Raw genomic sequence first — 27,694 nt, 5'->3', positions numbered from 1 at the left:
GTGGACCGCCGAAAGAACCGACCCTGTGTCCTCCGCCCAGCGGAGGATATGTGACACTTTCCGCATCGCCTGGGTACTGTGGGTCCCCCCTTGATGATTCACATATGCCACAGCCGTGGCATTGTCCGACTGTATCCTGATGTGAGAGGCTGCCAGTAAGTGATGGAAGGCCCTCAATGCCAGTAGGATGGCACGAATTTCCAGGATGTTGATGGGCATGGTCGCTTCCGCTGGGGACCACTTGCCCTGTGCCCTGTGGTGTAGGTGCACCGCACCCCAACCCGTCAGGCTCGCGTCGGTGGTCAGGACCTTCCATTGACCTGAGAGAAAGGATTTCCCCTTTGCTAGCGAGGTTGGCTTGAGCCACCAGTGCAGGGACCTCCTGGTTGACGACGTTAGCTGGAACTCCCTGTCGAGAGAAAAGGGATTCCTGTCCCAGGACTTGAGAATGGCTAGTTGGAGAGGTCTGAGGTGAAACTGGGCAAATGGGACAGCTTTTATTGCCGCTGCCATCTTGCCGAGGACTCTCATGGCAAACCGGAGAGATCGAGGGGGTTTGCGGAGGAGGGTGCGAACTGCAAGTCGGAGAGCCAGTGCCTTGTCCTTGGGAAGGAGCACTAGACCCCTGGAGGTGTTGAATAACATTCCCAGGAAGGTCAGGGACTGACTCGGGGTTGGTGATGACTTTTGTAGGTTGATTAACCAGCCCATGCGACTGAGAGTATCGGTTGTGATTGAGACGCTGAGCTCGCAGTCCTTGAAGGTGGGAGCCTTGATGAGTAGATCGTCCAGGTATGGAACGACTACTATGCCTCTGGAGTGCAGGACGTCCATGGTGGCTGCCATGACCTTGGTCACTCTGGGAGCCGTGGCGAGTCCAAAGGGGAGAGCCACGAATTGGTAGTGGTCCTGGCCTATTGCGAACCTGAGAAACCTCTGATGGGCAGGTGCAATGGGTATATGCAGGTATGCGTCTTGTATGTCTATGGAGGCGAGATATTCTCCATGGACGCAATGATGGACCGAAGGGACTCCATGCGGAAATGACGGACCCGTACTAGTATGGGCCGTACGCTGCCTCCTTTCTTGGGAACTACGAACAGATTGGAGTAGAACCCTCGGAAGCGGTCGGTCGTGGGTACCGGTACTATGACTCCTGATTGACAAAGCGAGGAGACCGCTTGGTGGTAGGCTCGAGCCTTGGCTGGCGGTTTTGGGGGGACAGAGAGGAAGAACCGGTCCGGTGGGTTGGAGGTAAAGTCTATTTTGTATCCGGAAGACACTAGTTCCGTGACCCACCTGTCTTCTGTAATAGGCAGCCAGACTTAATGAAAGAGCAAAAGTCGGCCGCCTACTGGTGTGGTGTCTTTCGGAGTCCGTGAGTCATGAGGAGGAGAAAGTCTGAGATTTTCCTCCTCTGGGCTTAGACTGGCCTGCTTTTGACTGCCAGGTCTTGTCCGACCTTTGCGTCGATCGTGAGTTGTCCCTGCGTGGGGAACGGTTACGATTTTGTACTGGACGTGAGACGGACCAGCCGGAGGAATTCCGAAAGGATCGGAATCGAGTTTGGTTACGCTTCTTGTAAGTGCGTTTAGGTTTCAGTTGGGGAAGAGAAGTACTCTTACCCCCCTGTGGCGTTGGATATCATAGTGTCCAACTGTTCACCGAAAAGTCTCCCACTGAGGTAGGGGAGGTGCGTGAGGGACTTCTTTGAGGCTGCGTCCGCTTTCCATTCCCGCAGCCAGAGGATACGCCGAATCGTGATGGCGTTTGATGCTATCCCCGCGACTCCCCTTGCTGAATCCAGAGCTGCATGGAGCATGTAATCTGCTACAACAGCAATTTGAACCGCTTGGTCCGACAGTTCAGGAGCGGATGCTTGGAAGGCTTGTAAATTGTTTGCCCAGGCCAGGATGGCCTTGGCAGGCCAAACTGAGGCGAACGCGGGAGCCAGGGATGCCCCTGCTGCCTCGAAAATTGAACGAGCCATGCGTTCTACCTGCCGGTCTGCTGCGTCCCTTAGGGTTGAGCTATCTGGCAGTGAAAGGAGGGGACTCCCCTTTCTGTGCTGCTAGCCTGGAGACTGGGGGATCCACTTCAGGTGGATCTGTCCATTCCTTGGTGTCCTTCTGTGGGAAGGGGTACCTCGCCTCCAGATATTTGCGATTAGCGAATTTTTTCTCAGGCTGTGAGAGCTGTTTTTTTAAGGATCGCCTTAAACTCTGGATGGTTAGAGAAAACCTTAGGCGGCTTCAGAGGTCCTTCAAAGGAAATCTGATGTTCTGGGGCCTCTGGTGGCGGATCAGAAATGTCCAGCACCCGATGGATGGACGATATTATGTCCTCAACTAGCGCTGTATTGCTAGGAGGGATTGGGATCAGGGACCCCTCGTTTCTCTGTCTGAGTCAGAGTCGCAGATGCCTTCCGAATCCTGTGTATCACTGAGGCGTCCCCTGCTGGGTGAGCTGGGGAGGAGGCCTTCTCTGGTTGGGGATTGCGGAGATCTGCATTGTCTGTCCCTGGAATGGGACGGTCTAGATGACCTGGAGCAACGGTGTCTCTCCCTAGAGGGGGATGACCGTGTGCTATGGGATGACGCAGATGGACTTGATCTATGGATCCGCTTGCGTCGTGACCTAGACGTGGATGTGCCAGGGTCATCTTGTTCCTGAGTCAAGCTCTCCCTTTGCTGGGTAATGGTCATAGCCGGGGCATGACCCTGCAGAGCCTGAAGCAATGTGGAAGTTAGGTTATCTATAGACTGCGTCATAGATTGCGATATCTGAGTAGCCCTTTCCGGTGTGGCATTAGACACCGAGGCATTGGCAGGGGCTTCTTGAGGCTGTGACACAGTAATTTGTATACAGTTCTGACAATGCGGGTACGTGCTACTACTGGGGAGAGCGGTCCCGCAGGCTGTGCAGAATGCATAATAGCAGTTCTGCCTGGTTCTCTTAGACCTTGAGCCCGGCATAGTGCACAGAGTGCAGAAGTGCTGCCAGCAGATGGACCTTATAGGGGTAGAGAACCTACAGGGGAGTCTTATAGGTAATATGGATTCACAGCTGAGTAAAAATAACCCAGCTGTGATCTTACCCCACCAGTGTGCCCCGAGGTCCAGCGCCGAAGATCCACAGTCCTGTGCCCCCCGGAGACTGGCTGCCTGGTCCTGGTCCTGCAGACCGGGAGATGCAGGGTTAATCTGCAGCCAAAAATGGCTGCAGAGACAGAGGAGAGAGGACGAGAAGGGGGCGGAGAGCTGGAAAAAGGCGGCAAGGCTATAAAAAACCTGCCCTTTCTGTCTCGATCCGCCCCCTGTATGACACGGTAGAGTGTCATATTTGTCATCCGGGGGGCGGAGAGGAGGCTGCTGCTTCAGCTAGGCCGAAGCCGGGGCCTAAATTAGATGCCTGAGGCCCAGAAGGGCTCCAGGCCGGCGCGAAAGTCCGGGAGGGGGTCGGATCTGAACCGGACCCCTCCGGATTTGAAGGCAGGATGGCGGTGGGGCTATAAGCGGAAGGGGGAGCCCGGTGACGGGTCCCCCTGAGGCAGTATAGAGCTGGTGCTGCCGCAGAGACAGGGACGCAGGGAGCCCTGTGTCTGTATGTGCCATGCCTGCCTGCACTCCCCCCGGCCCCAACAGGAGCCCGCAGCTGGGCTGGGGTCCCTGGATGCAGGCGCAGTATGCTGGAAGCTGTAGGATGCTGCCTGTACAGGCCCTACCTGAGGTGTCTCAACCCCAGAGGGGGATAGGGAGGGTGCTTTTGTCACACCTTCAGGGGCCTTTATCCTCGCCTTGACCTCAACCTAGAAACCAAAAGGAATTGGGGAAGGAGGGGGGTCTCGACTTCGAACCAGCACCCGAGGGGCTGGGGAAGGAGCAGCATGGGGAATAGCCATCTCAACTTCAACTGGGCACCCCATAATAGGGGGCCGAGGAAGGAGCCATGCCGGGGGTCTCACAGGAGACCCTCTTTTCTTCATCTGTAATCCCGTCGGAAAACGGAGTAAAAATCTTTAGGTGTGCCTCCTTTGCGACACTAAGCAAAAACTGGAGAAGGCTGATGCCGTCCAGGGGTGTATACTGCACAGGAGGAGCCACAGTTAATCTTTTTCAGATTATGCATAGTGTCGCCTCCTAGTGGACAGCAGCATAACACCCATGGTCCTGTGTCCCCCAATGAGGCGACAGAGTAAAAAAGGATATGGGCTCAGCGTGTGAGCCGACATCAAAGGCAGGGGCACGTCACATGACATAAATATACGTGAAAAGTCGTGAAGGGGCTACATTTTTGTTGCAGTTCAAAGCTTGGAAACATGTCAAAAGCCATTAGTGGGCCCAAGTTATCTTATAAGTGGGGTCCGCCACCCCTCTACATACAGGATTATTGCACCTTACAAGGACAATAGACGTGCCACCAATTATTTTTGACACTGGTTCATCCATAATGGTTGTTTTCATCTAAAAGCCAAATAGCAGAATATTGCTGTTTATCTATAAACTGTCAGCAATAGACAAAAATCACACTTACCTTCGCTTCTATGATCAAGTTATTCTTTGTCACTCTTTCCCCTCTGTATATAAACAAAAAAAAAACAAAAAACATTTAATAGATATTTTCAGGAGGAGTAACAAAAGAGATAAGGGTACAATCTGACGATCAGGAATTGCTGCAGTTTTCACGCTGCGGATTTATGCAGCGATGAAACCACAGCGGCTAGATGTGACAGCATAGTGGATGGGATTTCTAGAAATACGTGCATGTGTGCCTGCGGACACTGACATGTGGCGCGTCTTTCAGGACTGCAGCATGTCAATTTTTTTTGTGGAGATGCGAGTCTTTTTAACAGACATTACACCAATAGAATGTATTGAAGGCGGTAAATCCGCACGGTTCAGTGATCACATGTGTTCAATAGAAGGCAGCGAAAATACGCACCGTCTAAAGCGCTGCTACTCATTTATTACCAGAAGAGACATAATAAAGCCATTAATGAGGATAGAGCTGATCTATGTGCAGCAGATGGGAAGGGGTTAAACTGGGTATAACATGTAATATATGACCCCAAACCAACATGTGTGGCTGAGAATCGCCCATGGCCCCCGTAGGCGGTGGTGATGGGCACTGAGCAGCACTGCAGAAGAGGCGACTTGGACATGTGGATCCGTCCTCTAAAAGTCCTGGAATCTGAGGAGCCACTAGTGTTAATCTACAAGGGACCCCTGAAATAACGAGCTGGGGGCTGCCCCTTATTAAAGACGATATTCACCTATATAGCCAATACTTGCCTTTTTCTTGGGTTTTGACTGAAGCCCGACTCCAGAATCTGTGGACTCCCCAAATGAAACCATTAAACTTTCCATCAGCTTCTTGCTTTCTTTTCTCGTTTTGTCTTCTGCAGGGAACAATATCTCTGTATTAGAGCCGCAGGCAGAGAACTTCCCAGATAAATCCGTCAGCCAACTGATCTCAATGGGGAACTGCGTATATTTAATTTCCCCAGCGGTGCAAAGAGCGTAATATTAACCCCTACAAGACCTTGCCCTGAAGGGGGTCGGCGATGCGCTCATTTCCGGCCCGATGGCCGGTTAAATGCCGCTGTCAGCGTTTGACAGCGGCATTTAACTAGTTAATAGCGGCGGGTGAAACGCGATTTCACCCGCCGCTATTGCGGGCACATGTCAGCTGTTAGAAACAGCTGACATGTCCCGGCTTTGATGCGGGCTCACCGCCGTAGCCCGCATCAAAGCGGGGGTACCGACCTCCGCAGTAATAGTATGGCGGAGGTCAGGAAGGGGTTAAAGGGATTGTTTCATCTTGTTAAATAGGTAAAATGGCAAAGTATTTGTAAAAAACACAAAACAAGTAAATTCACAATTTACCTCAGTACAAATCCTCTTCGTTTACCAATACAAAGGGATTACTACTGTAGTTTACAGCTTATTGCCTAGATTACTGACCACCTCTGCTGTCCATCAGCGGTGGCCGGTCTTCCTAGGCAAGGTGCATGTGACTGCAAGCCCTGCTCTGAAGATGGCCGGATCGCTGGATCCTCTTCCCTCCGCCGATGCTGCAGAATGGGGAACCTACAATTTAGGCAAGCAGTATTTGACCATTCCATTGGTCCAAACTGTCCATCAGTAGCGCGCAGCCCACCGCTAAAGGACGCAGGGGAGCGGTGCGCTGCTGCATAGCAGATTTGGAGAAAAAACCCCTTTTTAAAAGCCTGAGTGCAGCTCGCCCATGTGTAACCCAATGATCAGCACATGTACGCTCAGACCAACTTAGCAGTCACTCACTTTTCTTTTCGGATTTCTCCTTTTTGGAGGGAATAGGGCTGGTGGTCTCTTCTGCAACATCAGCTGCCATCAGCTTCTCCTTCTTTGCTTTCTTAGCCTTTTTATCTTTTTCTTCACACAAACTGTCCTGAGAGGCGCTCTTCCGCTTTTTGCTACTTTTCTTTGCAGACAACTGACCGAGTTCTGGGACAGCGGGGGATTTTATAATAAAATCTTCGTCTTCCGAAGGGAATGAGGTGACATGTCGGGGGAGACTTCTCTCAAGGATACTACTATCCTGGACGGTCACTGGCGCAGCTGCTACATCCCCGCTCTTTGAATTTTTCTTCAATCTTGCCTTTTTGGGGTTTCTTCCTTCCAAAAGGGCCAAAACCGTCTCTTCTTCAGAGTCCAACAGACCTTTTAGAGAAAGAAAACAAGTAAAACCGATGCTAAAAAAAAAACAAAAAAATTAATTTTTTTGGGGGGTAAAATTGGTTTAGACGTCATGGAAACTTTTCCACAGCTTGTCTTTATGCTAAATTGAAATCCTCCCGAGATACAAAGGATCACAAACATAGTGGTGATAGAGGAGTTTTGCAAGTGAACAGTGCAAAGGTAACAATAGACGTCCGCCATCTCCAAATTGGACCACTTAAATAGGACCAGTTTGCGCAAAAAAAAAGTAATTAACCCCTTAACGACCTTTGACGCATACGCTGCGTCATGAAAGTCGGTGCCAAAACGACCTATGACGCAGCGTATGCGTCATGGAATGATCGCGCTCCTGCAGATCGGGTGAAAGGGTTAACTCCATTTTCACCCGATCTGCAGAGACAGGGGGAGTGGTGCTTCAGCCCAGGGGGGGTGGCTTCACCCCCCCGTGGCAACGATCGCTCTGATTGGCTGTTGAAAGTGAAACTGCCAATCAGAGAGATTTGTAATATTTCACCTAAAAAACAGGTGAAATATTACAATCCAGCCATGGCCGATGCTGCAATATCATCGGCCATGGCTGGAAAACCTGAAGTGACCACCCCCCACCCCACCGATCGCCCCCCCAGTGCTCCGGTGCGTGGTCCGGTCCCCTCCGTCCTGTGCTCCGCTGCCCCGTGCTCCTGCCCGCTCCCCCGTCCTGCTGTCCGCTCCCCCCGTCCTCCGATCACCCCCCCTGTGCTCAGATCCACCCCCCCACCACCCCTTCATACTTACCGATCCTCCCGGTGTCCGGCCGTCTCCTCGCTGGGCGCCGCCATCTTCCAAAATGGCGGGCGCATGCTCAGTACGCCCGCCGGCCGGCAGATTCCTTACAGGTACATTTTGATCGCTGTGGTAGGTTCTACCACAGCGATCAAAATAAAAAAAATAATAAATAACCCCCCCCCTTTATCACCCCCATAGATAGGGACAATAATAAAATAAAGAAAATATTATTATTTTTTTTTTCCACTAGGGTTAGGGTTAGAACTAGGGTTAGGGTTAGAACTAGGGTTAGGGTTACGGGTAGGGTTAGGGTTATGGCATGTGCGGATTTGGCAGCGGATCCGCAGCGGATCGGCCGCGGATCCGCAGCGGATCGGCCGCGGATCCGCAGCGGATCGGCCGCGGATCCGCAGCGGATTGGCCGCTGCGAATTCGTAGCAGTTTTCCATCAGGTTTACAGTACCGTGTACACCTATGGAAAACCAAATCCGCTGTGCCCATAATGCGGAAAATTCCGTGCAGAAACGCTGCGTTGTATTTTCCACAGCATGTCAATTCTTTGTGCGGATTCCGCAGCGTTTTACACCTGTTCCTCAATAGGAATCCGCAGGTGAAATCCGCACAAAAAAACACTGGAAATCTGCTGTAAATCCGCAGGTAAAACGCAGTGCCTTTTACTTGCAGATTTTTCAAAAGTCGTGCGGAAAAATCTCACACGAATCCGCTACGTGGGCACATACCCTTAGGGTTAGGGTTGGAATTAGGGCTAGGGTTGGAATTAGGGTTACGGGTGTGTTGGGGTTAGGGTTGTGGTTAGGGGTGTGTTGGGGTTAGGGTTGGGATTAGGGTTATGGCTACAGTTGGGATTAGGGTTAGGGGTGTGTTGGGGTTAGTGTTGAAGTTAGAAATGAGGGGTTTCCACTGTTTAGGCACATCAGGGGTCTCCAAACGCAACATGGCGCCACCATTGATTCCAGCCAATCTTGCATTCAAAAAGTCAAATGGTGCTCCCTCCCTTCCAAGCCCCGACGTGTGCCCAAACAGTGGTTTACCCCCACATTTGGGGTACCAGCGTACTCAAGACAAACTGGGCAACAACTGTTGGGGTCCAATTTCTCCTGTTACCCTTGCAAAAATAAAAAATTACTTGCTAAGACATAATTTTTGAGGAAAGAAGAATGATTTTTTATTTTCACGGCTCTGCGTTATAAACTTCTGTGAAGCACTTGGGGGTTCAAAGTGCTCACCACACATCTAGATAAGTTCCTTGGGGGGTCTAGTTTCCAAAATGGAGTCACTTGTGGGGAGTTCCTACTGTTTAGGCACATCAGGGGCTCTGCAAATGCAACGTGACGCCCGCAGAGCATTCCATCAAAGTCTGCATTCCAAAACGTCACTACTTCCCTTCCGAGCCCCGGCATGTGCCCAAACAGTGGTTTACCCCCACATATGGGGTATCAGCGTACTCAGGAGAAACTGGACAACAACTTTTGGGGTCCAATTTCTCCTGTTACCCTTGCAAAAATAAAAAATTCTGGGCTAAAAAAATATTTTTGAGGAAAGGAAACACATTATTTTCACGGCTCTGCGTTATAAACTTCTGCGAAGCACTTGGGGGTTCAAAGTGCTCACCACACATCTAGATTAGTTCCTTGGGAGGTCTAGTTTCCAAAATGGGGTCACTTGTTAGGGAGCTCCAATGTTTAGGCACACAGGGGCTCTCCAAACGTGACATGGTGTCCGCTAATGATTGGAGCTAATTTTCCATTCAAAAAGCCAAATGGCGTGCCTTCCCTTCCGAGCCCTGCCGTGTGCCCAAACAGTGGTTTACCCCCACATATGGGGTATCATCGTACTCAGGACAAACTGGACAACAACATTTGGGGTCCAATTTCTCCTATTACCCTTGGAAAATTAAAAAATCCTGGGCTAAAAATCATTTTTGAGGAAAGAAAAATTATTTTTTATTTTCACGGCTCTGCGTTATAAACTTCTGTGAAGCATCTGGGGGTTATAAGTGCTCACTATGCATCTAGATAAGTTCCTTGGGGGGTCTAGTTTCCAAAATGGGGTCACGTGTAGGGGAGCTCCAATGTTTAGGCACACAGGGGCTCTCCAAACGCGACATGGTGTTCGCTAACGATTGGAGCTAATTTTCCATTCAAAAAGTCAAATGGCACGCCTCCCCTTCCGAGCCTTGCCGTGCACCCAAACAGTGGTTTACCCCCACATGTGAGGTATCAACATACTCAGCAGAAATTGCCCAACAAATTTTAGGATCCATTTTATCCTGTTGCCCATGTGAAAATGAAAAAATTGAGGCTAAAAGAAATTTTGTGTGAAAAAAAAGTACTTTTTCATTTTTACGGATCAATTTGTGAAGCACCTGAGAGTTTAAAGTGCTCACTATGCTTCTAGATAAGTTCCTTGGGGGGTCTACTTTCCAAAATGGGGTCACTTGTGGGAGCGCTCCAATGTTTAGGCACACGGGGGCTCTCCAAACGTGACATGGTCTCTGCTAGCGATGGAGATCATTTTTCATTCAAAAAGTCAAATGGCGCTCCTTCCCTTCCGAGCCTTACCATGTGCCCAAACAGTGGTTTACCCCCACATGTGAGGTATCAGTGTACTCAGGAGAAATTGTCCAACAAATTTTAGGATCCATTTTATCCTGTTGCCCATGTGAAAATGAAAAAATTGAGGCTAAAATAATTTTTTTGTGAAAAAAAAGTACTGTTTCATTTTTACGGATCAATTTGTGAAGCACCTGGGGGTTTAAAGTGCTCACTATGCTTCTAGATAAGTTCCTTGGGGGGTCTAGTTTCCAAAATGGGGTCACTTGTGGGGGAGCTCCAATGTTTAGGCACACGGGGGCTCTCCAAACGCGACATGGTGTCCGCTAAAGATTGGAGCCAATTTTTCATTCAAAAAGTCAAATGGCGCTCCTTTCCTTCCAAGCCCTGCCGTATGCCCAAACAGTGGTTTACCCCCACATATGAGGTATCAGCGTACTCAGGACAAATTGGACAACATCGTTCGTGGTCCAGTTTTTCCTTTTACCCTTGGGAAAATAAAAAAATTGTTGCTAAAATATCATTTTTGTGACTAAAAAGTTAAATGTTCATTTTTTCCTTCCATGTTGCTTCTGCTGCTGTGAAACACCTGAAGGGTTAATAAACTTCTTGAATGTGGTTTTGAGCACCTTGAGGGGTGCAGTTTTTAGAATGGTGTCACTTTGGGGTATTTTCAGCCATATAGAACCCTCAAACTGACTTCAAATGTGAGGTGGTCCCTAAAAAAAATGGTTTTGTAAATTTTGTTGTAAAAATGAGAAATCACTGGTCAAATTTTAACCCTTATAACTTCCTAGCAAAAAAAAAATTTGTTTCCAAAATTGTGCTGATGTAAAGTAGACATGTGAGAAATGTTATTTATTAACTGTTTTGTGTCACATACCTCTCTGGTTTAACAGAATAAAAATTAAAAATGTGAAAATTGCGAAATTTTCAAATTTTTCGCCAAATTTCCGTTTTTTCACAAATAAACTCAGAAATTATCGACCTAAATTTACCACTATCATGAAGCCCAATATGTCACGAAAAAACAATCTCAGAATCGCTAGGATCCGTTGAAGCGTTCCTGAGTTATTACCTCATAAAGGGACACTGGTCAGAATTGCAAAAAACGGCAAGGTCATTAAGGCCAAAATAGGCTGGGTCATGAAGGGGTTAAATATTTTGTAGATAAATCCCTGAGCTCCCCTGATTCTGCCACTCTTCCGTTTTGTGCTGTGTATCACGCCACTGCGGAGATGGCCACACTTGTTTCTTCTGAAGCTCAATATTTGAAATCTCTACTTGTGCTGCAACGAGAGGTTTCTTAAAGAGACTTTTCTGGGGGGGTGCACTTTCACTCCTCCCTCCCAGACACTACCAATCAAAGCTCAGCAGCTACTGAACTGTGATTGGCGGCATCAGGGAGGGCGGGATAAAGGCACATCCTTAGAGAAGATTGTGAACAAACACCCAGTTGTTCGGTTATCAGAGATTTCACATACTGCTCTCCAAAAACAACAATAGTGTATCTCTGCAATGGAGTGATACAGCACAAAAAACGGAAGAGAGTGGCAGAATCGGGAGAGCTCAGGGATTTTTACCAGGTATTTACCAAGTGACAGATCTGGCTATATACTCTTTACTCAAATTTTACAAAAACCTCAGAAAATCCTTTCAACAGCATATACAATTAAGCGTTGGATTCCACAATCACAATTGCACTAACCTGCTGGGGTGATCGGAGCAGGTGGAGTCGGCTTTGCTTCCAGCTGTGTTTTAACTTTGGACTTCTTCCCACTTGTCATTTCGGTACTCTCATTCGCTGGAGTGGTCTTGTCTTTTTTGTCTAGGAACAGCTTTCGTTTTTTAGGTGTGGCTTGTAGAAGACTCTAAAAAAATAAACCAGGAAGCGCTTAGGACAATGTACAATGATTAGAAATCGTGATGAGCGAACGTGCTGGGATAAGGTGTTATCCACCATGCTCGGGTGCTAACCGAGCGTCTTCAGCGTGCTTGAAAAATATAATCCGAGTCCCCGCGGCTCCATGTCTCGCGGCTGTTCAACGCCCGCAATAGATGCAGGAATTGCCTATTTGTTAGGAAATCCCTGCATGTATTGTGGCCATCGAACAGCTGCGAGACATGGAGCCGCGGGGACTCGAACGTATTTTTCGACCATGCAGCACATTTCCTCATCACTAATTAGCACCAATATAGAGAAGCGCACTTAGCGACACATACCTGGGAATTTTCTGGCTCACTTGCATCATCCGCAAAGACACCAGCTGTTCCAGGTACTGGGAAAAGACAAGTACTTAACCCGTGAGCTTACAGTCCATATTCATCTTTTTTAATTTTGCCATCACTTGAAAATTCTGCTTTGAGATATTAATTCCTTGTGGGCTCGGTGTCCTTAGCTGCAGCTTTTTTTCATTTTTTCCTTCTTGCCTTCCAAAGCCATAACTTTAAGGCTATGTGCACACGTTCAGGATTTCTTGCAGAAATTTCCTGAGCAAAACAGGACATTTTCTGCAAGAAATCCGCATGCGTTTTTCTCGCATTTTTGGTGCGTTTTTTTTGTGGATTTTTCCGGAGGTTCCCAATGCAATAATATAGTGGGAAATCCACAAAAAAAAAAAAACAACGCAAAATGAATGAACATGCTGCTTTTTTTTAGCAGAAAAAAACGCATCATGTGCACAAAAATTGCGGAATGCATTCTAAATGATGGGATGCATAATGTATGCATTTTTTTCACATTTTTATAGCGAAAAAAACACGAAAAATCTGCAACGTGTGCACACAGCCTAAATACCACACCCATAAGAGGGTATTTTTTTTTTTAATTTATTTATTTTTTTTTAACACAGGACAAGTTATATTGTTTAATGGGAAATTCTAGTATATTTATAAGTTTTTTGAAGAACAAAAAAAATTTCTGGGATTTTTGTTTTGAGTATCTACAGCTATCAATGTGGTTAAAATGGATGGTAGGTATTATGTGGGACAGAACAGTAATGAAGAAACAAAAAACTTAAAATGGTTTTATAAAGTATAAAAAAATATATATTTTTTTTTTAAAAAGGGTATTCACCATTTCGGCTGTTGTACCATATATGCAGGAGTGTTTTTTTACTTATTTATTTTTTTAAATCCCAATAGGGGACTTAAAAATGCAATCATTTTCTAGAAGTGGCATAGATGGTGACTATTACTTACCATCTTCCGAGACTTTGGCAGCAGTTTTCTTCACCGTCTTCTGACTTGATAGCACACTCTCCATTCTTCCCTGTGGAATAAGTAAAATATAGAAGTAACTTTTAAAGGCCATTAGGACAAGTACACACCAGGTTACACCCACGTAGCCGGTAGTCATACTCTGATAATACAGCCGGGCAAATCTAAACCACACTCAACATTAGGAGCACATACTCCCATTTTTCGGCCAACAATACAACATTGGATGAATCTGACGGTGTCCGCACTAAGTGGATGGGGTCCTTGTCTTGACAGTTGTCAACGTTTCCAGGAGGAATAACGGGGATTTAAGTATTTGCTAAAGAAAACATCAGGTAGAAGTAGTACCCATCTTTTTTTCACCCACAATATGAGGTATATCTTATGCATACTCTTCCAGATGATATATCCATTGAGATACAGTTGTTTAACAGTTAATAAATCACTTTCTCAGTGGGCGTCATTGGGGTACACAGGAAACCATAGGGGTGTGTTGCTGCCACCAGGAGGCGCACACCAAGAAGTACACTTGAAAAAAAGTTGTCTCTGCCGCTGGTATTTTTTTTTCTAATCTTTCTCCTCTAGATAGGGAAACGGGCCTCTCTGTGGTCCTGATACAAAAGATGGCGGAGTATAGTCTGCCAAGGGTTAGGCCGAATGCTCATCTGGATGGCAGGATCATTTCCGGATGCAGTCCGTGTTTCTGCTTTGTCCCGTTTACAGCTGACAACTGTTCTGCTCAGGCCTCATTGAACATATTGTTTGACGGTGCCACCGCCATGGCTTAACACCAACCAGAATCAGCAGAATTAAGAATTTCTGCAATCTCAGTGGTCCATATATCCACAGTGAACTACTAGGCTATAGATTTCCTAAGCCAATAAAAGGCTTTTGGTGGGAAGTGTTCTCTTCACAGAAATGTCAGCCAGATTTGTTTCTGGTGGTTGCGATTTCAGACGTTGACCTCATGCCATTCAGACTGAACGAAATTGCTCAATAAAATCAAGTCAGAAGGAATTCCCGTCATCTGCATGGCCCCAGAAGATCATCTGCATGGCCCCAGAAGATCCTGGTACGCTTAAGTAATCAATCTCCTCTCAGCCTGGTCCATGGAAACTACTGGATCATCTGGATCACTTCCCAGGGTGCCTTCTTACACAGATATTCGCAGTCGCTCACTTTAACGGCATGGTTGTTGAAGCTGAAATTCTAAAATCTCCATTTTTTTTTGCGATCATTCTGATTGGAGCATGGAGGCCCCTTCTTGTCAATTTCCCATCTTCGTAGTTGGAAGGCCTTTATTAGTTGGTGTGTATCTCACCATGTTACTGCTATGCCCTTCTCGCTTTCTTGCAGATGGGCCCGTGTCTCAGCTCACTATAGGAAAAGTTTTCTGGCCAGACTACTCCTTTTTAGAAGCATCTGGCTTCCAGGTCTCTAAATCAGATCTTTCCTTCAGGATATGGCTCACATCTCACTCTTGCTCTCCTGTTAGGTTGCTCTCCTGGTAGCCAATACTTCCATTAGACCATTTTCCAGCTGGTGGCTCTCTCCTGTAAAGCTCTCCGTTCCTTGTATTTCTAGAATACATTCTTTTCTCCGTAAAGTAAGTTTTCAACCCTAATGAGGAAAGTGTTCTACCTTCCTTCTGTTCATCTCTCTTTTTTCATCTGACTGAATAATATTTATGCAAGTTGGACATGGTCAGAGCAGTGCGTCTGTCGGTGATTGCTTCATTCAGATTGTTCACTCAGTTTGTCCTTCTAGAAGGACCTCTACAAGATCTTTAAGGTTTCCATTGCTCACTGGATACGTCGTTCTAGCATTCAAAAAGTGTATCTGGCTAAGAACAGAATGCCTTCCCCCAGGAATTAAGACTCACTCCACCCAGTTGGTGGGAACCTCCTAAACCAATCATCATTAAGCTCCTGTTCTGCAGTTCTGTAGGCTGTGACCTGGTCCTCCATCCACAAGTTCTCAAAATGTTGGCGCTCATATCTTCTAGTCGACAGGGTGGAAGAGCAAGCGATAATCACCTGGTTTATTGTAAATCCGATCCCTCAGGCTCGCTCTTTACACCTTGGTGTTCATCTGATCCCCAACCTTGGGCCATCTCATGGTTTCCTGTGTCCCTCTCAATGAAGCGACCAAGAGAAGAGGATTTTTATACTTGCCATAAAATCCCTTTCTCGTAACCTTTGATGGGGTGGCAGAGCTCCAATGTCCCTTTGGGATGTGTTATTTCCATTGTGGCCTATGAATTTACTCTGTTCTACTGTACCGTTCTTAGTAGTTGTACAGCTTCTCCTACTGCTTCCTCACTAAGTAGTTTAGTACGGCGTCTGCAAGGGGATGTAATCTGCAGGATAGAAGTGTAATTCTTAGTTTCAGCCACCTATTGGCAGCAGCAGTCACCCTTGGTTTCTGGTGTTCCCCAATAAAGGAATTTTATGGCGAGCCCAAAATGTTCTTATTTTAAACTAAAAGTAACCACTAAGTTTCAGTCTAACAATTTTTGCATATCACGAAGCTAGATAAAAGGACTTCTAGACATTCATCAGACGCAAAATGGTAGATTTAAGGAAGTCTATTTAGAAGGCTGCTCAACTTTACATTAAATAAGGAAATTAGAAATAAAAATGATGCAAAGCTGTACACAAACCTATAAGGGCAAATACGGTAGAAAAAGTTATAAGACCACAAACCACTATCAACCTGATGAGAGCAAAAAGCACGTACCTTAGCAGCTACCTCTTTGTAGGAGTCCATTTCAGGGGATTTGCTCGACACCTTTGCAGTCGCTTGTGCCATTGCAACAGGAGTTTTACCTGCAGACTTCAAAATCCCCAGTTTGGATGGTGATGGTGTTTGGGCCAAAGCGGTTTTGACTTTTTTGACCGTCGGGTTAACAGGAATCTGTGCCAAAACTTCAACCTACGATAGTTACAGCATTGGTTAAAATAGGCAACTGCAAAACTAGCAATCCCAGGTTCAATTTCACTTCATACCCAGATAATACCCGCTTAGTTTCCCTCTCTGATTCATTGCTCAGAAACAAAGCATCCATGTTAAAATGTCACATACTGAGGCACGGTAGCCTGAGGAGCTGGCAGTGATTCTACAGAGATACTGAAGGGACCGCGAATCAGAAAAGCAGTGCACAAAAGACTATATAGAAATAAAAGGAAATATATCATAATAAGGATACAATATATTTTATAATAAATATCACTTCTTGGGAAACTGCTTTAGGAAATAAGAAACCAAAACACTTCATCACATGTATGATAAAGACTTTGGCTCATTAAAGAGAACCCATCAAGAGGCTCATGCTGCCAGAAACACTGGAGGCATGAATCAGAGACCTGTTGCTTTATCGCTGCCTGGTCTGTTTTACTCTGTAATGCTGTTGGCGCAGTAGGCATAAGTATAGACATAAGTACCAACTGTCTAGAGATGCGCTACCGCCGCCTGCAGGATCCGTCTGCCCAGGCCCACATCTGCTGAAGCCTGTGTGTGAATATTGTAATGCCTCGAAAATGTGTGCAGACTGGACCAAGTCGCAGCTTTACAAACCTATTCTGACGCCTGGTGCCGAATGGCCCAAGAAGTACCCACCGACCGAGTGGAGTGTGCCTTAATCCCTACTGGGATAGGCTTGCCCCTGACACGGTAAGCATGGTGAACAACCGAGCGTATCCACCTGGCTATTGTAGACTTTAAAATGGCTAGTCCCTTCCTGTGACCTTCAGGAAACACGAACAACGCATCTGACGGAAAGGCGCCGTCCATGAGACGTACCTTCTGAGAGCTCTCAGCAGACCCAGAATGTGAGGAGCCCTTTCAACCTGGTGTACAGGAGCTGTGCAAAATGAGGGCAGGACAATATCCTCGTTAAGGTGAAAGGAGGAGACAACTTTGGGCAAGAAGGACAGGGATGGCCTGAGAACCACCTTGTTCTGGTGGAAAATTATAAAAGGAGCTCGACAGGACAGAGCGGCCAGCTCTGAAACTCGCCCGATTGACGTCATCACGACCTTCCATGAAAGGTGGGTTAGCAAAACGTCCCGCAGTAGTTCAAAAGGAGACTCCTGTAGAACACCCAGGACCAAGTTAAGATCCCAGGCATCCAAAAGCATTCTATAGGGAGGCACCACGTGGGAGAACCCCTGAATGAAAATCCTCACCTGCGGCTTGGAAGCAATCCTGCCCTGGAACAAAACAGATAAAGCGGAAACCTGACCTTTGAGAGACCTAAGCTCTAGACCTGAGTCCAGACTGGACTGAAGAAGAAACTCCAATATGGTGGGGATGGAGAAGACAAGAGGATGACCGCCATCTCTACACCATGCGAAAAAAGTTTTCCAGGTGTGGTGATAGATGCAGGCTTCCGAACGCTAATCATGGTGGAAACTACTTCTTTGGAGAACCCAGCTTGGGTTAGTACCCAGGTTTCAATGGCTATGCCGTTAAACACAGGGCCTGAGTTCTGGTGGCAAATCGGGCCCTGGGAGAGTAAGTCCGGACGATCCGGGAGTCGACAGGGGACGCCGACAACAAGTTGCACCAACTCTGCATACCATGCCCGGCGTGGCCAGTCCGGAGCGACCAGGATCACTGGTACCCCCTCCGCCTTGATCTTCCTGATGACCCTTGGGAGTAACGGAAGTGGGGGAAACACATACGGAAGACTAAACTGACGCCACGGAAGAACCAGTGTGTCCACCCCGATGGCTTCTGGAACCCAGGACCGAGCTATGACCTCTGGCACTTTGGTGTTTAGTCTTGATGCCATCAGATCCACATCCGGAGTCCCCCAGGGAAGACAAATCTGTTGGTCTGTTGGAAGCCCTCCGGAAGAAGTGACGTTTGCCGCCCAGTTTTCCACACCTGGGATGTGAACTGCCGAGATGACAGTGTTTTCTCTCGGCCCAGCGGAGTATGTGTTCCACCTCGCGCATTGCCGCCTTGCTGCGGTTGCCCCCCTCGATTGATATATGCCACCATTGTCCGATTGAACTAGGGTGGGATGACCCACCAGAAGATGCAAACGCCGCAGAGACAACCCAATCACCCGAATCTCCAGGACGTTGATCGGATGGCGTGATTCCCGAGGTGACCAACTCTCCTGGGCAGTGACGCAAGACAGCTCTCCAGCCGCAGAGGCTGGCGTAGGTAGTGACCACCAGCTAATGAACTGGGAGAAAGGATTTCCCCTGGATGATGGAAGACTACAACTTCCACCACCCGAGCACCTGCTTAGCCCGCGGGGGTACAAACGACACCGTCGGTCGAAGGAGAATGGATTCCTATCCCAGGCTGCCAGAAACTCATGCTGCAGAGGGCGGAGGTGTAGCTGGGCGAAGGAAAGAGCTTCTATTGCCTCCACCATCTTGCCCAGGAGCCCCATGCAGAAGCGGATGGAGTAAGGATAAAGACAACAAAGTTTGAAGGGCTAAAACCTTGTCTTGAGGAAGAATCACCAACCCTCGAGAAGTGTCCACGGTCATACCTAAAAAGGATATCTGCTGAGATAGAACGGGGGAAGACTTGCTTAGGTTTATAATCCAGCCCAGGCGAGAAAGAGTACCCATAGTGATGGGCATGAACTCCACGCAGCCCTGGAAGGACGGTCCCTTTATTAGAAGGTCTTCTAGGTAAGGCAACATGACCATGCCCCGAGTGCGCAAAATGGACAAGACGGCCGCCATGACCTTTGTGAACACTCTGGGGGCGGTCGCGAGGCCGAAGGACAAGGTTGTGAACTGGAAATGTTCCTCTCGGACAGCGAAGCACAGGAACTTCTGGTGAGGGGGAAAGATCGGGATGTGAAGGTAAGCATCCCGGATGTCGATGGATGCTAGGAACTCCCCCTTCTCCATCGAGGAGATGACAGAACAGAGGGACTGTATCCTGAAGTGCCGAACCTTGACAAATTTGTTTAGCAGTTTTAGGTCCAGGATGGGCGTCACTGTTCCATCCTTCTTCAGGACCATAAATAGGTTCGAGTAGAACCCCTCAAACGTCTCCTCCTTATAAGCCTCTTCCTACCTGTAATCAGCTATTCAACTGTTCCTTTTAGTAATCCTTTGTGAGTATACAAATATACCTCAGAATGTATCCTTAAACACAATGTAGCTAACCCTTAACACAAACATAGCTAAAGATAAGAGATTTGTGACCTGTAGGAAAAAAAAACAAGTAAAATAAGAACATGCAGTTAAATTAATGAGTTAGATAGAAATGCACACAGGTATTTGATACAGGATTCCCAAACACCTCTTCACTGAATCGCAAGTTACACTTAAAGGTGTTGGCTGGACATTAACATCGATGGCCAATCATTAGAATAGGTCATCAACGTCCGATCAGTTGGGAGACTGCCGATCAGTTGTTGCCAGTATCGACCCGAACTGCTCAGCTATGGAGATGTACAACTCAGTTGACGTTTTAGCCCTGCGGCCGTGAACTACACAGTTCACAAAGTTGTGCTGTGCAGCTTCAAAACTGAGCAATTCCGGCCAACAAAGGAAACAGCCAATTGGCAGTGGAGGGCGCGGATGTCGCACCCCCACGATCAGACATTGATGACCTATCCTTAGGATACGGCATCAATGTTAAATGTCCTGGACAACCTTTTTAAGACAAATCACGCTTAAAAACAAATCACTCTCCAGCTCTTTCACAGATATATATGCAGTTGCTTTTTGCTAAGCTGTAATAAAACCAGCAACGCACTGCAATCTCTGCCATATTATTTGAGAAAATGAACTAACTGCAGAGTTACCTCATCGTCACTGTTCGAGTCCTCGCTGCTCTCATCAGCCGCCATCTTGGCAGGACTTCTCACTGCAGCAATGCTGCTTTGAGATGCTGGGGTCAAAGCTGTAGATTTAGATATGGACTTTAGATTTCTGGCTGATAATGCTGGAGTGGGTACCTTCAATTAAAAGAAACAAAAAAATAAATAAAAACAAAACTTACAAGTGTAATACTGCAATCATCTTTCAGGTAGGTTTACTAGGACTGATCATAGATCTTTCCTGGCCTGCAACATTTGCCGGCATATTTTATTCCTGTTCTACCAAAGCACAACAAATTTTGAGACCTTCTGATGTTAACTGTTCCCCAAATGGTTTGTTTTATTTTTATGGAAAGGTCTGGTTCATTTTGCTTCTTGTCTGCCTTTCTAATGCCACGAGCAGTCAAGTGACGAGATCTGCTCTAAAATCAGCACTTGGCACAGGGTAACCAGATACCTACAAGGAGGACGCCCGAGAGTGGAATAGATTAACCTCTGCCCAAGGAAGGTGAGCAAACTGGATGAAAGGTTATGGCGAGCGTTACGCCATCCTTAGGACTTACGGATTTTCCAGGCTCATCGCTATCTTCAGTTTCTTCTGAGCCGCTTTCATCAGATCTTGCAACTGCAGGAATTGCAAGTGTTGGCTTTATTTGTTGCGGCGTAGCTCCAAGTGTTGGCTTTATTTGTTGCGGCGTAGCTCCAAGTGTTGTCTTTCTTTGTTGCGGCATAGCTGCAAGTGCTGTCTTTCTTTGCTGCGGCGTAGCTACAGAAAGCTGTAAAGAGGGGGACGGCGAATCAAAGCTATTAAGTTATGGACTCTGTTACATAAGGAGAACTACAGCAAATACGACATACCTGAGGCTTCTCCTCCTCTGACTCGCTGGTCTCGGAGCTGTCTTGGGATGGCTTAGATTGTACAACCGTCTTCTCATCCACTTCAGTCTTCACTACTGAAGATGAACGGTTTGCAGTGATTTTTGTCTGGCTTGCCTGGTCTTTCAGTCCCTGAACATATAAAAAGTGAAATCTTAAAGGCAAAAGTGGAGGCGCTTGAATAACTTATCACTGTTAATTTAAAAAAAAGTTAGCGAAAAATCGCAAATTAATAATCTTCAATTCTGTCTGCAGCTTCTATACAGACGTTTCTGTAATTAATGGACAACCCCCCCCGTAACTACAGTATTCCGATACTGCTTGTTTGGAGTATGTAAACGCATAGCTCTGCATGGGGGCTGTGGACACAAAAAGATGCATTGGATTGGAAAATTGAAAAAAGTAGTTACTTAACGTACCACATTTTCTTCCGAGTCGGAGGAGTCGCTGCTTTCAGAGTCGGCATCTGAATCCGCAACACGTGGCGGGATCGGTGCAGACGTCTTAGGTGATGGTGTGCCTCTGGTTAGACCTGGGGTTTTTACAACAGGACAAGGCTGGGAAAACCGTAAAAAAAATAAAAATGAAAATGGTTTAACTGTAATCTTCCCATACTAAAACGCAATAAAAAATGCAATCATTCTCCAATGGTAAAGACCCGAGCGCTGGAACTTCTACTGGTCGAGAGAAAAATTGAAGTAATAAGCGACATATGTACGTTCTTGCAGGTCATTCATGCTAGAAAAAAAAACCATATCCCTAACAAGCAGAGGTACCTCATCGTCACTGTCTGATTCTTCACTTGTCTCATCAGCCATCATCTCGGCAGGAATTTTCACAGCTGCAAAGCTGCCCTGGGACAATGGCGTCACCGCTGTAGGTACAATTGTGGACTTCAGCTTGCTGGCTGTGACTGCTGGAGTTGGTACCTTCTGGTAAAAACAGAAAAAAAGTGATTAAGATTGAAAAAAAAAAAGTCACAAGTGTAACAATGCAATCCTGGATAAGTGAATAAAGGACTCCCCGTCTTCAGGAGCTCGTGAAGGAGGTTTAGCAGAATGGACCATGAGCTGCAGCATTATTTATACCTTTTCTGCCCATTTTATTGTTCTACTCAGAGTAGGAAAAAATAATTTTCTATGGCAAACTGCTCCAGTGACAGCCACTGAAGAGTCTTCCAGGACTTCTGAAGCCAAACCTTGCTTGACTCTGTTGTATGCTTGGAATCACCGTCCTGTTGGAAGCTCCAATTACGTGCAAGCTTCAGCCTCCTCACAGAAGACATGACATTCTCTCCTCGAATTTCCTGATACTTAAATAAAACCATCTTGCCCTCCGCAATCTACAGATTTCCAGTGCCTGAGAAAGCAAAGCATACATTGAGCCTCCCCGGGCCACCGCCATGCTTCACTGGAAGCCTCCCCGGGCCACCGCCATGCTTCACTGGAAGCCTCCCCGGGCCACCGCCATGCTTCACTGGAAGCCTCCCCGGGCCACCGCCATGCTTCACTGGAAGCCTCCCCGGGCCACCGCCATGCTTCACTGGAAGCCTCCCCGGGCCACCGCCATGCTTTACTGGAAGCCTCCCCGGGCCACCGCCATGCTTCACTGGAAGCCTCCCTGGGCCCCCGCCATGCTTCACTGGAAGCCTGACAAAGGCTCTCTGTGGCTGAAATGCTGCTGCTTTCCTGTCTATACACTGGTGTCAAAAATATTTTTGTGGAAGGAAGATACTCGGGGCTTTGGATTCTTAAGAGTACATGCAATTTTTTTAACCTAGTTGAGGGACCATTCCAAGTCTGCATGGGATATGGATTGGGGCATGGGATACACCTTGTTTTGATGCTGCACTGCAAGCATCCCCGGGCCACCACCTTGCCTCACTGCAGGCATCGCCAGGCCATCGCCATGCCTCACTGCAGGCATCACTGAGCCACCACCATGCTTCACAACAAGCAACATTGGATCACAGTCGTGTTTCACTGAAGGCAGTGTATGCTTCATTCTTCCTCATCCAGACAACAGCTTATCCATAGGCCACGCCACATCCAGGTAGTCAGTGATCTTTACGTGAAACTGTTTCAGGAAATCTTTAAAATAGGGATTTTTGTGTACTCACCGTAAAATCCTTTTCTCCGAGCCATTCATTGGGGGACACAGACCAAGGGTGTATGCTGCTGCCACCAGGAGGCTGACACTAAGTATTACAAAGAAAGTTAGCTCCTCTCCTGCAGTATACACCCCTCTGCTGGCTCCCAGCTAACCAGTTCGGTGCAAAAGCAGTAGGAGATCAATAACAACATATAAGCGTATAGCATGTCACATTATATATGAGAGTATAACATATCAAATGATAAAAACAAATACAACTAATAATAGGGAGGGAGCTGTGTCCCCCAATGAATGGCTCGGAGAAAAGGATTTTACGGTGAGTACACAAAAATGCCTATTTCTCCTTCGCCTCATTGGGGGACACAGACCATGGGACGTCCCAAAGCAGTCCCTGGGTGGGGACAACATCAGATCAGGCCGTGTAACCGCTACTGACAAGTGCGCCAAGGCGGCCTGCAAAGTCCGCCTGCCCAGACTCACATCTGTGGAAGTGTGTGAATTACAGTGCTTCAAGAATGCATGCGGACTGGAGGAATTCGCAAGCTTGCGGTCGTGCTTGCCGACGCCTGGTGCCTAGAGCCCTGAGACAGGGAGATAGGCTGACATCTAGCACGGAAGGACTCCTGGATGGTGAAAAGAATCCACCAGGCTAACGTGGCCGATGAACACAGCTAAACCCTTCCTGTGACCGTCGGGAAGCCTACTTACCATCGAGAAGCCCAAGCAAAGTGTCCAACCTTCGGAAGGACGCCGTCCTCGATACGTACCCACTTGGAGCACTCACTTCTTCCAGATTATGGAGAACCCATTCCGTTGTGTGGACTGGAGCCGAAAGAGATGAGAGGACGATGCCCCTGCAACAGTGGGAATACAAAACCACCTTGGCAATGAGGGAAGGGGATGGCTTGAGGGCAACGATGCATTGATGGTAATAAGGAAAAAAGACTGAAAGGAACAGAGTGGCAAGCTCTGAAGACTCATCAGGATGACAAGAAAGCAGAGAAAAAAGGGGAGTGACGTTCCCTGATAGTAAAGTCTTTCTGGATCGAAAAAGGAGTCTACTGTAAGATCCCCAGGACCATTAAGGTCCCCCAGATCTAACGGTACGCGGTAGGGAAGAACTACAGGTGAAGGCTCCCTGCGAGAAGGTCCATATTTCCAGTTTTGACGAAATAAGACAGAGAAATACTATTACCGCAAGCGAGAAAACCTGACATGGTCAGTGCGGGTCTCCCGGGATCACTGGGGGCCTTTTCTGCTTCCAAAAAGATCTCAAGACGTAGTGGAAGAGGAGTTATGGAAATTGGTACCGTGGAAGAGACGGAGCATGCACTGCGATGGACTTGGATCTTGAAGCCAAACCATGAACTGGAGTACATAGGCGTTCAGCTTGGACGCCATCCGACCTACATCTGGAGTACTCCAGTGAAGGCAGATGTGAAGGAAGACTTCCGAGTGAAGTTTCCACTCACTTGAGGAGAAAACCCTGACGGCTGAATATGTCAGCCGCCCAGTGTTCTACTCCAGGGACATGTACTGTTGAGATCACCGAATGATAGATCTCGGCCCATCAGAGAGTGCGAGGTACCTCGGCCATGGCGCTTGACTGTGGGTACCTGCGAGATGATTGACGTATGGCACAGCCGTGGCATTATCCAAATTGAAGATGGATGGTTGACCCGCCTAAGGGCAGTGGACCTGCTGTAGGATTAGCCGTACTGTTCGGATCCCCAGAGAAATGATCGGGAGAAGAAGACGGGCATTGGTATCCCTAATAACCATTGGACCAGAAGAAGGCTCTGGATGAGGAAGGAGCTTAGAGACTACCTTTTGAAAGCCTGATTGACTTGCTGAAAACGAGCGGAGCAAAAGAAAACTACTTCCGTTTTCGTCTTATTGCTCAGAACCCTCCTAGCTAATTGAATGAACCGAGGGAATGAGTGATCAAGTGCACAAGCTCCGTGTTGAAGGGCCACGACCTTGACTCGAGAGAGAGAATTACCATCCTTCTTGTGCAGGATCATCGTCAAAGAGGATCTGCTGGGCTGGGAATGAGGAAAAAACTTGTCTAAGTTTAGCTGCTAGCCCAAGTGAGTGGGTACTGCAAGTGATATAGACGACTTAGCGTAGTCCTTGTAGAGCGGCTAGAAAGTCGACCGAGTAGGGCAGGACGACCATGTTTCTAGGGTGCAAGAAGCACATGACAACTGCTATGAGCGTTGCGACCACTGTGGTGCGGTAGCCAGGCTGAAGGGCAAGGTCGTGACTTGAAAATGCTGTTCGCGAATGGAAAGGAGAAGAGATAATTGTAGAGGGGAAAAAAGTAGGCATGTGAGGGTAAGAAAACCGAATGTCGATGGATGCCAGAAAACTCCACTTTTTTTTTTTTTTTTTAAGTAATGGCTGAGCGGAGGAACTGCATCTGAAAAAGGAGGGCCTTGTCAAAGGTTGTTAGAAGTTTGAGGTCCAGGAATGATCATACTTTTCATTTTCTCCTTCGTGAAACCAAGATCTCTTAGATCTAGACTGTCCAGGACAATGCTTCTACTGCTGGATGGGTCTGTAGAAAAATACGATCCCTTGTTAGTCTCCCGCTCAGAAGATTTGATTTGAATTGAAGTAGATAAGGTCTCTGACCAGGAGACTATTGGTCAAGCAACATCATGTGGCGCTAAAGAAGGGTAGAGCGCTGAACCCGAAGCCACAAGACGGAACGAACCAGATTTGCTATCCGACCGTCTGTGGTTTTTTAATTGATGATACATCGGGCAGGGATACTGGTAGGTATACTACAAGAAATTCCACCCGGTTAGACTGCCAAGTGGCAGAATACGGGGCTGCAACCAGCAGGCCTCTTGCCATCTTCGTGCAGAGTAGAAAATTAGGAACCTTCGATCCACCATTCTGTTAACAGGGACGTGGAGAGGAATCGTCCGCTTTCTTGCATCATCCCCTAAATTGATACAAAGGGGGGTGCTCGGACGCCAAAGATGTGTGCCTCTGTACATCCCCAGAGTTGAGGTCCCCGGGTGGACAGGGCAGGTTGTTTGGCATTAGGCCTGGATGCAGAAGAGGATACAGAGGCGACACTGCATGTGTTCGTCTGTTGAAGATGTGGGGGGAATCGGTGCCCTTAAAAGGACCCGTCGCCCATAAAAATCAGACCAGGTATGGCAACCTACTTAGCGGCTTCTGTCCAGTGAATTGCTCGTCGATTTGTTGATGGTATAAATAGGAGAGTCCCTCCTTTTCTGAAGCTCTTGCAATCCAAGGCAATATGCGATCCATATTCAGCGTTGTTCTCAACAAATCATGGGGGAGAGATTAGGAAATGAAAAACTTCCGTTTTGCAGACACCTGTACGTTTTTCTAGAACACTTGCGGCCCCTGCTAGCGGACGCTCCCATGTAGGAGAGGGACCATGTATCTCGGTCCTGCGAGCACTCCGAGCCACAGAGGGTTCACAGAGGGATTCAATCTCTTGGTCCGAGAAAACCATGGGTTGCGGTTAGGGGATGAGTGGCGAAGGCTCCAGAGCTCAGTTAGGGTGACCAGCTTCGGATTGATGATGTGCCCTTAAGACCAGTAAATACTGGTCATGCGCCTTTAAGACTAGGGAATACTGGTCGTGCATCTTTAAGACCAGGGTATACTGGTCTTGTGCCTTTAGGAGGAGGGCATGCTGGTCATGTGCCTTTAAGAACCAGGACATACTTGTCATATGCTTTGAAGACCAGGGCATACTGGTTATGTGTCTTTAAGTCCAGGGCATATTGGTCACGTGCCTTTAAAACCAGGTCATACTGGTCATGTGCCCTTAAGACCAGGGCCTACTGGTCATGTGCCTTTAAGACCAGGGCATACTGGTCACGTGCCTTTAAGACCAGGACATACTGGTCATGTGCCTTTAAGACCAGGTAATACTGGACATGTGCCCTTAAGACCAAGAAGTACTGGTCATGCGCCTTTAAGACCAGGGAATACTGGTCACGTGCCTTTAAGACCAGGAATACTGGTCATGCGCCTTTAAGACCAGGGCATACTGGCCATGTGCCTTTAAGACCAGGGAAAACTGGTCACGTGCCTTTAAGACCAGACAATACTAGACATGCGCCTTGAAGACCAGACAATACTGGACATGCTCCTTTAAGACCAGACAATACTGGACATGCGCCCTTAAGAACAGACAATATTGGACCTGCGCCTTTATGACCAGCCAATACTGGACATGCTCCTTTAAGACCAGCCAATACTGGACATGCGCCTTTAAGAACAGACAATACTGGACATGCGCCTTTAAAACCAGACAATACTACATGTGCCTTTAAGAAGGGAGAATACTTGCGCGTTTAATGCCTAGATGTAGAGTGGTTGTGCCCCCTTAATGCTAAAAATCGTTGCCTCAGTGTGAGCCGGCCGGGTGGACCAAGATGGCCACTGTGAGCTGCAGAGTAGATAAAATCTCGCAGAGAGCGAGAAGCGCCAACTCGGGGGGCGGAGCGACGGACACGATGCTGAATAGGCCCAAGCCGGGGCCTAAATTTCTGTAGCAGGCGGGCGACACCAGCGGGGCGTTTCAGGAGACTTCCGGGATGCGGCCTACACATCGGCCGAAGCCAGGGGCTAAA

At 47.6% G+C, this 27,694-nt stretch overlaps 1 protein-coding gene across 1 annotated transcript in view; it reads right to left on the bottom strand.

Moving 5' to 3' along the window:
• Positions 1-27,694, bottom strand: part of LOC143776677 (uncharacterized) — a 105,132-nt gene that overhangs the window by 17,327 nt on the left and 60,111 nt on the right. The window contains exons 14-25 of the mRNA XM_077266330.1: positions 21,731-21,886; positions 21,374-21,511; positions 20,937-21,086; positions 20,642-20,854; positions 20,064-20,216; positions 16,016-16,210; positions 13,259-13,328; positions 12,281-12,336; positions 11,766-11,928; positions 6,303-6,701; positions 5,292-5,398; positions 4,534-4,576 (exon numbers count right to left, since the gene is read on the bottom strand). Coding sequence (XP_077122445.1) covers positions 4,553-4,576; positions 5,292-5,398; positions 6,303-6,701; positions 11,766-11,928; positions 12,281-12,336; positions 13,259-13,328; positions 16,016-16,210; positions 20,064-20,216; positions 20,642-20,854; positions 20,937-21,086; positions 21,374-21,511; positions 21,731-21,886 — 1,824 coding nt within the window. The 3' untranslated portion in view covers positions 4,534-4,552. The remainder of the gene's footprint in view (positions 1-4,533; positions 4,577-5,291; positions 5,399-6,302; positions 6,702-11,765; positions 11,929-12,280; positions 12,337-13,258; positions 13,329-16,015; positions 16,211-20,063; positions 20,217-20,641; positions 20,855-20,936; positions 21,087-21,373; positions 21,512-21,730; positions 21,887-27,694) is intronic.

Source organism: Ranitomeya variabilis, chromosome 5 (assembly GCF_051348905.1).
Source record: "Ranitomeya variabilis isolate aRanVar5 chromosome 5, aRanVar5.hap1, whole genome shotgun sequence".
Lineage (NCBI taxonomy): Eukaryota > Metazoa > Chordata > Amphibia > Anura > Dendrobatidae > Ranitomeya > Ranitomeya variabilis.
Note: the sequence above shows the minus strand (reverse complement) of the source record. Positions and strands in the feature narration are given on the sequence as shown.